The 12,124-nt window shown below is 42.3% G+C and overlaps 1 protein-coding gene across 9 annotated transcripts in view; it reads left to right on the forward strand.

The window, feature by feature from the left end:
• Positions 1-12,124, forward strand: part of GRIP1 (glutamate receptor interacting protein 1) — a 664,666-nt gene that overhangs the window by 623,166 nt on the left and 29,376 nt on the right. For all 9 annotated transcript variants that reach the window (XM_036018708.1, XM_028532026.2, XM_036018706.1 and 6 more), the window contains 3 exons: positions 3,587-3,731; positions 6,459-6,598; positions 6,769-6,963. In XM_036018708.1, coding sequence (XP_035874601.1) covers positions 3,587-3,731; positions 6,459-6,598; positions 6,769-6,963 — 480 coding nt within the window. The remainder of the gene's footprint in view (positions 1-3,586; positions 3,732-6,458; positions 6,599-6,768; positions 6,964-12,124) is intronic.

The raw sequence follows: 12,124 nt of genomic DNA on the forward strand, positions 1-12,124 counted from the left end.
ATGCATCCTTTTTGGGTTTGTTTTGTGTGTGTGTGTGTGTGTGTGTGTGTGTAAAACCTTTTATTTAGGCTTAGTTTCATGGTAGAGTATAGGTTGGAGAATCCACTGGAAGTTAATATTCCAGTTATTTCTATCCATGAGAATGTTAGCAGACAGTCAAAGGGAAAGACAGTATTAGTTTTATTTTTTTTAATTTATTGTTGTTTAGTTACAGCTGTCCCACCTTTTTCCCCATTGCTTACCCCTACCCCGACCCCCCCCCACAGTCAATCCCCCGCCCATCCCCCCGCCTTCATTCATTTGTTCAGGCATCTACTGAAGTGTCCTTGGTGCCAGGTGTAGTTCCAGGCACTGGGGGTGTGAAGATAATCTTTGTTTTCAAGGGGATCTTATTCTAATGGAGGAGACAAGTAGAGAGATAATTTAAACACCTAGTGAAAAGAACATGCTAGAACATGCATTCTTGATAGGGACAAAAGTCAGTTCTTGGAGAGTAAGGAATCTTAAATATTACATTATAATGATTAGTGGCCCTCCAAAGCTCACCCTTACCTGATTGAATCTTATTCCTTCATATTCCTCTTGTCAGGAAGAATTTTAATTTAATTTTCCTCCTTGTTGGGGGCAGGAGCAAGAATTGAAATAAAAAGGTGAGAAACACTGGGAAAATGCATAGGAGCTCTGGGAGCTCCAAGGCCTCCAGCTCCGGTCAAGGAGCCAGGAAACCTTCCTGAAAGAGAAGTCCTCTGAGCCGCGTTTTAAAGTTACAGTAGAAATTCCCTGGGGCAAGAAAGATATTTGTGCACAAGGAGTGACATGTGCAAGGTTAAAGATGTCAGAAAAGTGCTCTTCAAGAAACTGCAGTGAGGAAGAATTTAGAAGACTGGATGGGAATGGGAAGATGGCGTGACCCTCAGGAATCCATAGAGGCTCCAGCTCCGCTCATGCAAACAAAGGGGTTGTATTTTATTCTTAAAGAATTGGGGAACCAATGAAAAGCACCAAGTAAGAGAGTAACATATTCAGATTTATGCCTTTAAAATATCCTAGGGAGAAAAGAAAAGGAATTACACATTGGCAGCACTGGTGAAAATGAATGGGAAGGAACAGGGCAAAGGCTAGATCCCTGCCAGGAAAAACAGTTTGGAAGAAACCGTTGTTCAGAAAACCTGGGCGGAGCTGAGATAGGGGCCTCCTTTCCAGCAGGTGGCGGTGGATGCTCTGGCACCTTGCCTGGGTGCAAATGGACAAAAAGGGTCTGGGCGAGACAGTGTCCAGGCAGGTAGCCGCCAGCACCGCCATCTAGGAAACTGAGGAAGCCACGCTAATCAAATATCTGTTTACCTGAGGCATCCAGATAGAGTTTTCTGAAAGAATCAAAGTTGTTATTAAATTAAATATTATTAAGTGAAATATGTATTGTCATAATATTATAAATTTATTAAATGAACTGTTATACATTTATTAAATGCAGTATTATTTAATAAAATAACATTTTATTAAAATTTTTCATTGTTATTATAAAAACTTTAAATACTTAAAAACAGAGAAAAATGGTACAATGAAGCATCATACATCACTTAGCATTAACCGTTGCTGACTTACGATCCATCTCAGTAGCTCCTTAGCAAACCGTCCCCAGCCTGTGGGCAGCGGGTGAGGAGGAAACCTGGGAGGAGCTTGTGAACCCGCACGCAGAGCCCTTGAGGGCTGGATGCAGAGCAGCCATTTTCAACCTTTTTCATCTCGTGGCACACACAAACTAATTACTAAAGTTCTGTGGCACACCAATCAATGTTGTATCTTTTGCCGATCTAACAAAAAATAGGTATGATTTTGATTCATTCACACCAAACAGCTATTGTTGTGTTGGCTGTTGTCACTTATTTATTTGACAGTCTAAAGGAAGAGAGGTCAGTGCCCCGGACTGAAGAGTCGGGTATTGTGGGTTTTAAAAATTCTTGCTGCACACCGGAGTGCCGCAGCACACCAGTTGGAAACTGCTGATGTCGAGGATTCTCCGCTGCCAATAATAAATTGAGTCAAATGTGGAAGATGTCTATACACTAGATGTTGATCTAAACACTGCGGTGGGTGGCAGGTGGTCTTTAATTCTGTGCATACAGAGCCTGTTGTGAGTAGAGTGCTGAGGAGGTGCAGGCGGTAGGCACATTTCAGAACTCCCACCCATGGCCGGGGTAACGCGAGTGCTGGTGGGAGAGGACACATCACTTCCAACATCACTATAAACCTCTCATTTTATTTTCATTGTGTTTTTTCACTGCACACACAGATACTTGAATTGTTAACTCAAGCCCTTTTTTCCCAGCCTTATTTTAGGGTCTCATATCATACATGAGCAGGGGGGGGTCCTTGCAGAAATGTGACTGTGTTCACGCTTCACCGTGGTACAGTCTGATTGTAAACGCTGGCTCTTTCGTTAAAGTGGCTACTGGACCATTTCATTGCATCCTTAGGTATAGAAATGAAAAAGCTCCTTAACCATTTGCAGCTCCCAGGCCCAAGAAATAAAACAAGAAATGCTTGAAATTCTTCAGCATGCCATTAGCAAATAAGACCCTGAGACTTCATATTTGCAATCTGGACACAGTGAAAACACCCACCCTTATTGAAGGCATCTCATGACATCTCTCAGACCGATGCATTACGCAGACCACACTTACACTTCCTCATGCTGGTGTTAAATAGCAAAAAGAAAATGAAGAGACTAGCCAAAGAACCCACAGACACAGACAACAGTGTGGTGATGGCCAGAGGAGAGGGGGAGAGGGGTCTGGGTGCAAGTGGGCAAAGGGGGGAAATGGGGACACCAGTAATAGTGTCAACAATAAAAATAAAGTTAAATAAATAAAAAAAATTAGTGAAGATTAAGTTATGATAGTACGTCAGCCTGGTATGTACTATAGAAACATAAGTTACATGGCTTTGAATCTCAGGAATAGAAGAGATAATCATTCACACCTCTGTTTTAATACCCATGAATTCATCAATAGGATTTACATTCTAAGACACAATCAATGGAATGATATGTAAGGGGTTCCAGATTTCCAGTCCAACCTCCCTCTGTTCCACCTAACCACGTGTATGGTAGAGTGTGCTCCGACCCTGAGTGAGACCCACTTTCCTGTGCTGAAAGTTAGCTTACTCGTGAGGCCTGAAAGTAGGAGTTGTGTGGCCTGTCCTCTCCGTCACTGCACGACCCTCTCCTCCCACATCACCCCCCCGGCCCTGTGTTCGTCCCACGGGTATTGGTGGCACACTTACCAAGTGCTGGGTACCCACCATGCTGGGCGTGGGCACTGTGCGAAGGGCCTACAGGGCCAGCTGGGCAGACCACTCTCAGATTTAAACTCTAAGTCGTTAGGCAGTAAGCCGACCACTGTCTCCCTGTTAGCGTGTAATATCCTATTCAGGAAACGCTACTTCCCAAAATAGTTATTTCCTGAGACATAATGCTCTGATAATGATGTTCTGAATTTCTTATTTTATGTCTGAATATATGTGTCTTTTTGCTTTGTTTTTTCAAAAAAAAAAAACAATTATGATTCCTTGGCATTTATTGCAGACGAACAAGAAAGTTCCGGAGCAATTATTTACACTGTGGAGCTTAAGCGCTATGGGGGGCCCCTCGGCATCACGATTTCAGGAACTGAAGAGCCATTTGATCCCATCATCATCTCAAGCCTCACTAAAGGGGGATTAGCTGAAAGGTAAAATATCAAAGGAACTGTTATAGTGACCTGTGTCTGAGATGGGTTTCCTTCCTCACTCACAGCCACATAAAGATGGGCTTTCCTCTCCTGCTCGGTTATTTGTTGACTTTTTCAAATCTGCACAAAAGAGTGACTTTAGAGTGTAAGAACTCTCAGCCATCGCTCCAACGTGACTCTGAGGGACATCTTACTGGCGGTGAAAGGTGCTGTGGGCTTAGCATTGATACTAGTCTCTAGAAATGTATAAACTGACCACAGTTGACTGGAGGTAGATTTATATTGTGTCCACTTTGAAAGAAGGAGGCTGAAGTTCAGGGAGGTTAACAGGCTTGTCCACTTCAATTCAGTAAACGTTTACTGAGCCTGTTCCCTGACGCACTGGCCTTAGCTGCCACGTTTTCAGGAGAGAATGACACAGCCTTTATCTTCAAAGATTTCAGGAAACAAAGCGTAATATCTTGGTAATATCTTGCAGTTTGGAATGTCTGCCTGTCCCTTTGGCAAATTGTTTTTGTTAGCATACAACCCCATCCTCCCATTAAACTGCATCTCCCTGGCACGTGTTGTGGGGAGGATACCCCACACATCATGGCCAGATCTGTACTTCAGTAACCTCGCTCAGCAACGCACTCACGTCATTCATGCTCACACCTGAGAACAAGCATGTTTAAAATAAAGATGTAGCATTGCAGAACTTTGGAGCTGCAAGGTACTTTAGAAGTCATCTCATCCAATATCTTCATCTGCCAGATGAGGGCCCTGAGGTCAATTGAAAAGGTCATCCTGTAGGAATTTCATATTGTGATATTAACAGAGACACTTACAATATGGTATTCTTCAGGCATCTCCTGTCCTAGGGATCTCTGTTAGGGAGAAAACAAGAAAAGGTTAATATTTATCTGATTTGGCAAGTTCCTGGTCAAGTGTTGTATGACTTCCAACGTAGGTCTTTCATAAACCGAAGATTCTTTGTGAGAGAATGAAGTGATTTTTTTTCAGGGAAAAAAATTATTTGAGAGTTGATGCATTAGTGGACTTATTAAGCAGCCACTTGTAAGCTGCATGATCCAGAGCTGCTTCTGCTGCCTAGCACAGCTGCCCACGGCCCCAGCTGCCAGTCACAAGCAGCCCTGTGAGCTAGGCTGACCCCATCATCTCGTGTAGTTAGTGAGCAGTGCATAGGAGGCTGGCACACGGGACTCCCACTCTGCAGCCTTCAGAGAAAGAGCTCTGACTGTTTTGTTTCACCATCACTGCGTCAGCTGCTGTGAGTCTACTCCTTCCACACTCAGTGCTTCCAAACTGTGGTAGACATGCTGAACACCAGAATTATAAATTCAAGTCTGCTAGTTCAGAATTGGGTGAGGATGGGAAGAGGAGGAAAAAGGCCAAAGGTTTATTAGTTCATTGATCAATAAATTAATTTTCTTTTTTCATGTGTCAAATAACCTACTAGGCCCTTTACATATGTTTTCTTATTTAATCTTCAGGTCTGCCCTGTAAGATGATTACCCGCCATTGTAGTGACAAAGAAACTGACACCCAGAGGGGTTAAAATAAGGTCTCTAGGTCCCACAGCTGGCAGGTGGTGGAGTTGGATTCATACCCATCACTACAGTCACACGCCACACAAGACCACCGCCTGTACCACAGTGGTCCCATAAAAAAATTCCTATCACCTGATGACTCATAGCTGTCCAAACATGGTGTCACAATGCATTACTCACGTGTTTGTGGTGATGCTGTGTAAACACACCTACTGTGCTGCCAGTCATGTAAACGTACAGCACATACATATAGTTATGCACAGTACATAATAATTGATAATTGATGACTATGTTACTGGTTTATGTAGTTAGTATACTATACTATTTATTGTTATTTTAGAGTGCACTCTTTCTACTTATATAAAAATGTTTGCTGTAAAACACTACATTGTGTTATGCTGGCAGCAGCCTCATACATCACGTGTTCCTGGAGTCTCTTGACTGCATCACCTTCTCTTGTGCTTGATTTGATTTCATGTTGCTTTGGACAGTAAAATGCTGTGCGGGCTTATAGCTTAGGAGCACTTCTTGTTCCTCTTATACCATACAGCCTAGGTGAGGTAGGCTATACCATCTAAGTTTGTGTAAGTGCAGTCTATGATGTTCGCAAGACAATGAAATCGCCTAATGACACATTTCTCAAAACATACTTCCATTGTTATGCGGTGCATGACTGTCATTGATTCCTGAGATCAGCCTTTTTCAATCCTTGGAACCACCAGCAGGGGGCCCTACTATACCAGGGTCTGGGGTACTCCCCATCTCTCTGAGCTTCACTTCCGGTGAGCTGGGACAATGATTCTGTTCAACATTTGGGCCTGAACAAAGAAGAAATGCCCCATGCTAAACATCACTACATTTATCGTCCACCCTTGTTAGTTTCCTTGGGATTTTTAAGAGAGTTACCAAATGACTCAGCTTTCTTGGAATGTAACAAGCACACAAGCACACTTTAAATACTAATTAAAACAATTTTTCTACTTTTATTTGAAACTAAAAAGTAATTCACAACAGATGCAGTTGTCTTGTAACATTGCCCAGGAGACAGCTAGTAGTGGCTTCTAGAGACTCTTGCCAAGTCTTTACCATTATGAATATATAAAGTCTGGCTGGGAATTGATACTCAGTATCTCACAGGGATTATTTCTACCGTTCCTATTCCTGCTTGGTGTTTCAGAACTGGCGCAATCCACATCGGAGACCGAATCCTAGCCATCAACAGCAGCAGCCTGAAAGGGAAGCCTCTGAGCGAAGCCATCCATTTGTTACAGATGGCAGGAGAGACTGTCACCTTGAAAATTAAGAAACAGACAGATGGTGAGTGGGTCGAAAGCCCCAATTAAGAATTTCCTGTGCCTTTCCATCCCAGAAAGCATGTGCAAATGTCTATGTGTGTATTTCTAGGAAAATGACTCTAGCGAGGAAGTGTTTGATATCTTTTTATTTGGATTTATTCTGATACTCAAACTGCTTTCCTGTCTTTAAAGCTCAGTCAGCATCAAGTCCCAAGAAATTCCCCATTCCCAGCCACTTGAGTGACCTGGGAGATGTGGAGGAGGACCCGTCCCCCACGCAGAAGCCGGGCAAACTCCCCGACACGTACCCCTCCACCGTGCCCAGTGTGGACAGTGCTGTGGACTCGTGGGACGGCTCTGGGATCGACGCCAGCTATGGGAATCAAGGTGTGTCCTAACCCTGAGGAACAGTGGATTTGTCGTTGTCAAAGCTCAGGTTCCTCAAAAATCCACCCTCTGCTCCACAAAAAGAATATAATATATTTTACTTGTGTCCATGTGGATGTAACATATAGAACGCATTACTGTAGTGGCTCTGCATTCCCCCTTCCTAGTGCTGATAAGTCATGAACATCTATCAGACACCAGTAGGCCCCTTTTAGACCTACCAAGGGTCAAGTGTTCACTCCAGAGCTGGTCCTTCCAGCACAGGTTAATCTGAGGGTAACCATGCGATGAGGTGGCCCACTGAAGACAGGCCTGTTGTCTTACCTTTTCCAGCAAAAATGGATTGGGGATGCTGACAGTAAACATAAGAGGTTAGTCAATGATTTCCTTATTCCTGCCTCCTCCTGACTTTTAAAACCCTATGGGGGTTTCCCAGAATACTCATTATTAGAGAATTGTAACCACAATATATAAAAGTATTTAATAGATTTCACAGATATCACCTTCATGTGGACCAGCATAGCCTGAATTAAAAGTTAAACCTCATTAACAGGAAATAAACACAGAATGTGTTAGATGGAATACAGGGGGAAAACTAAAAGTTTCTTTTGAAAATCTCTCCTTCCTAATGACACATAGCATCAAGACAGGAGTATATCCAAAGAGTCTTTGTATTTCTCCTAATCTGCTTTGTCTATTGCCTTGTAGAAATTTCAGCCCCCAAATCCCCTTTCTGACCCAGATTTAACAGCCAGAGAATAAAATAAACAGTTTCGAGAACACATGTGTGGGATTTAGGGTTGCTTTGTAGCTTAGTAGTTAACTGCTTTTTAGGAGAGCTGACACCCAGTTTGCTGTCTTCCAGCTCCCCAGTTTACTCTCTGTTAAATCTCCTGAAGGGGGCAGAAAAATGAAAAGAAATATTTCAAAACTGTCAAGTCATGACTGGTTAGAGATGATATTAGGGTTTGATGGAGAAAATATTTTGAACACCCCGAAAACAGAATTGGAACTTTATTTATCTAGCACTTAATTTTTCTAGGTTGTAATACTTGGTAACGAGTAAGCTATGCCATCAAATAATAGATACTCTCGTGTTCTGGGAGTTGATGGGCCACCAGAGGTCACTCTGGATAAAGAAATCTGACTGTATCAGTGTAGACTCTGAGGTTAATCTATTTGTGTGTTTGTTTACTGTTTATTAATGTGGATACTTTTCATTACACAGGTTTTTGTGAGGATGCCATTGACTGTATGTGTTCTGCCCCCTAAGGTGGTGTGTGGCAACGTAGCTACCCTGTCCCTTTCTGCCACAGGACAACCAGAACCACGACTGGCATGCCAGATAGAGGGTCTTTGCCTCGTTAGGGAAAAGTGAAGAACCATTTACTATTTATGAAGCATTGTGGACATTTGAAATCCTAGACAGGGGATAGTAGTCATAATACTATTAAATTTGGTGTTTATAAGTCAGAAATCTGTATGAAGTTGAAGAGAAATTAGAGATAAGTAGAGAAAACAGCAATCTGGACGGAACAGAGGTCTTTCAAGGTGATAAGAAAACAGTAACAAGACCTTATATTTGTAAAACACTTTAGTGTTTACAAAGCACTTACACAAAATCAATCTCAAATGATCCTCACAATGAACACAGAAGTCAAAAGGCCCGTGGGTCACAGGGTTTCAGTGTCGGGAGAGAATTTAAAAGTCAGTGTAGCCCTTCGGGCCGTGTCCAGCCTCAAGGCACGCAGTCACACTGCCTGGGCTGGACACCCCATGACCATTTTGGTTGCTCCCCAGCTGCTGAGGCAGCTCCCCTCCTCCGAGAGTGCAGCTCTGTCTGGACTCCTCAGTGGCATTGGGCAGAAGCCTGTCTGCCTGTAGCTCCTTCTGTCAGCATGAGTTCTGCCCTCAGGTCATTTGGCACGAGACTAAAGCCTCTTCCCCTGGACAGCCCTTCAGGTTCCCAAAGCCAGCTGTCATTCCTCTTCTCCGTTCCTTCCCTAAGCAAAATGGCCACGGTTCCTCAAACTGTCCCTCACATAACCTGCTTTCCAGTATCTTATCATCCTGGAGGCTTCTTTTCTGACTATGCTCAAATTTAATGCTACACTTATTAAAGTGTGGTACTCAGAAAGGGAAGTCACACAATAGTCTGACAGCCCAGAGCAATTCAAGCCTGTCATCTTCATCACTGGAGATTATAGAACTTATCAATGCAGCCTCTCTCAATTTTGATGGTCACATCTTATCTGTCACTCATCTTCAGCTTACTGTTTACCAAGAACTTAAAGTCTGTTGTTTTTTTTTCTTTTACTTGGGATATTGGGTTAATCCAGATCTCCTCAGATGTGCTTGTGAAGTCAACTTTTTAGAAGCGAGACATAGAACCATACTTTTTTTATGTTTTCATGTTAATGATCGTGTTGTGAAATGTAGATTGTCTCTCCAATCTGCCCTCCAGCCTCTCAGCAGACTCGACCGTGTCCCAGGAAGACGGCGCGTTCTCACTGCATCTTTCAGTCTAAAGCAGTTGCCCCATTCTCAAGAGGATGTTTCACCTCTGTCATTCCTCCTTGAGCCAGAAACTGATGTCTCTGCTGCCACGTTCCTTATTGTTCTCTACTTCTTGTCCAAAATATCCAGCTTGCCCATTCATTCATTCAGCAAACAAGTAATGGCAAGCACAGTGTCAGGTTAGCACACCGTGGGCATGTGAATGTGGACAGAAGAGGTGTGGTCCTTGTTCTCATGAGAGGTTACCCAGCTGAAGGGCCCGTTAACCACCGGTGCAAAGTAGTCCTCCGTCATTCATTGAAAAGGAGAAAAGAATGGGGTAATCATAGCTGGTAGAGAAAGAAGGAAGGTATTCAAAGAAGTCTCGCAATGGGATGACTCAATTCTAGACTGTGGCTCTAGGATACAGACTCTTTCTGATCTGCCTCCGAGTCGGCTTCTTCCGGTCCCCTTTCTCTATATTTGTGTCCGTCTGCCTTATCAAAATCGAATACTTTGGGCTCCCTTGTCTTATTTATTCCTCCTTCTAACTCTGAGAAAGCCTTCTGATGCTTTCCTTGGGCTTAGCAAAGGTCAATCAATACAGGAAAAAAATTCAACAAATTGTTGGTACCTGAAGTCTGCCCTTCTCATAGACGGTGAGTGTCTCGTGATGTCTGCAATTCTTGACTCTCAACTCAGGTATTTACATTTCTGTCTTCTTATCCCATCATCTTTAGACATTTCTCTCTTTTGAGCTTATTTTTTGAGTTTTATTGATGTATAATTGACAAATACAATTGTATAGATTTAAAGTGCACAATGTGATGATTCTACACACATATATGTATGTGAGATGATCAACACCATCGAGTTGACTGACATGTCCATCACCGTGTGTGTGGTGAGAACACTCAAGTTCTGCTTTCTTAGCAAATTTCAAGTATACAAAACAGTGTTACTAACCATAATTGTCGTTCTGTACATTAGATTCCCAGAACATACTCATCTTATAAATGCAAGTTTGCCTCCTCAGACAAACATCTCTCTGCCTCTCCCACTCCCCAGCCCCCAGCACCCACATTCTCCTCTCTGTTCCTATGAATCGTCCTTCTCACTCTTGTTCTTCTTGTTCTTTTTCTTGTTCTTCTTGCTGTTGTTGTTGTTGTTCTTCTTCTTCTTCTTCTTCTCCCTCTTCTTCTATGTCCCACATATAAGTGAGCTCATGTATTATTTGTCTTTCTCTCTCTGGCTTATTGCACTTAGTATAATGTCCTCTAGTTTCATTCATGTTCTTGCAAATAGCAGGACTTCCTTCTTATTTATGGCTAAATAATTTTCATGTATAATATTATATATATATACACACACACATATATATATATTACACTTTTTATCCATTCATCTGATACTTAGGTTTTTCCTCTATCTTAGCTATTGTTACATGCTACAATGCTACAATGACACAGGAGTGAATACATCTCTTCAAAATACCAATTTTATTTCTTTTGGATCTATACTCAGAAGTAGGACTGCTGGATCCTTTTGGAGGTCATTTTTTAAATGATTTATTTATTTTAGCCCTGGCTGGCATAGCTCAGTGGATTGAGCGCGGGCTGGGAATTAAAGTGTCCCAGGTTCGATTCCCAGCCAGGGTACATTCCTGAGTTGCAGGCTAGAACCCCCAGCAACCGCACATGGATGTTTCTCTCTCTCTCCTCTCTCTCTCTCTCTCTCTCTCTCTCTCTCTCTCTCTCTCTCTCTCCCTCCCTTCCCTCTCTAAAAATAAATAAATAAATAAAATCTTTTTAAAAAAAGATTTTATTTATTTTTAGAGAGGAAGGAAGGGAAGAAGAAAGAGAGGGAGAGAAACATCCGTGTGTGGTTGCCTCTCACATGCCCCCTACTGAGGGACCTGGCCCACAACTCAGGCATGTGTCCTAGACTGGGAATCCAACCGGTGACCCTTTGGTTTGCAGGCCTGTGCTCAGTCCACTGAGCTATACCAGCCAGGACTACAGGTCATTTTTTATCATTTGTATTCTCTCAGGAAAAAAATTGTTTTATTCAAGTTTTCTTATGTATTTGCCTACAATTAAATAATATCCTGTTTTATTATTTTTATATTCTATGTTTCTATAATTATAGCCCCAACATCGTTCTGTATTTGGTGAATTTGTTTTTATTTTTTTCCTGTGATTATATTGGTAATGGTTTATTTTTATTTAGTATTTTTCCCAAAGAACTGACTCTTGCATTTATTTATTAGTTCCACTCTGGCTTTTCAAAATAAAGTTTTTCTTTTAATTAGATTAACTTTATTTTGTTCTTAGATTTGTTTCTGTTTATGATTTGAACGGGATGCATCATTTGTTTCCATGCTTCCTTAGAGTTCTCATAAAGACAGTGATGACTGATAGCAGACACCAGCAGAGAGCCCCGCCGCCCTTTACTGTGGTTAGGGAACACAGCGTGGGCACATGGGGAGCAGCACAGAGTGAGACACTCAGCAGTACTTTCCCCGCACACGGAGGTTTTATTCCCCTTTCCTTTGCTTTTCTGATCTCTTCACACTTACGTTTCATCTCCTTCTGTTGTCTTGCCTTGCCTGATTTTCCTTGAGCTCCTTGATCTCTTATAGAGATGACGGTTTCAGTGTGTATGT

This window comes from Phyllostomus discolor, chromosome 2, assembly GCF_004126475.2.
Source record: "Phyllostomus discolor isolate MPI-MPIP mPhyDis1 chromosome 2, mPhyDis1.pri.v3, whole genome shotgun sequence".
Classification (NCBI taxonomy): domain Eukaryota; kingdom Metazoa; phylum Chordata; class Mammalia; order Chiroptera; family Phyllostomidae; genus Phyllostomus; species Phyllostomus discolor.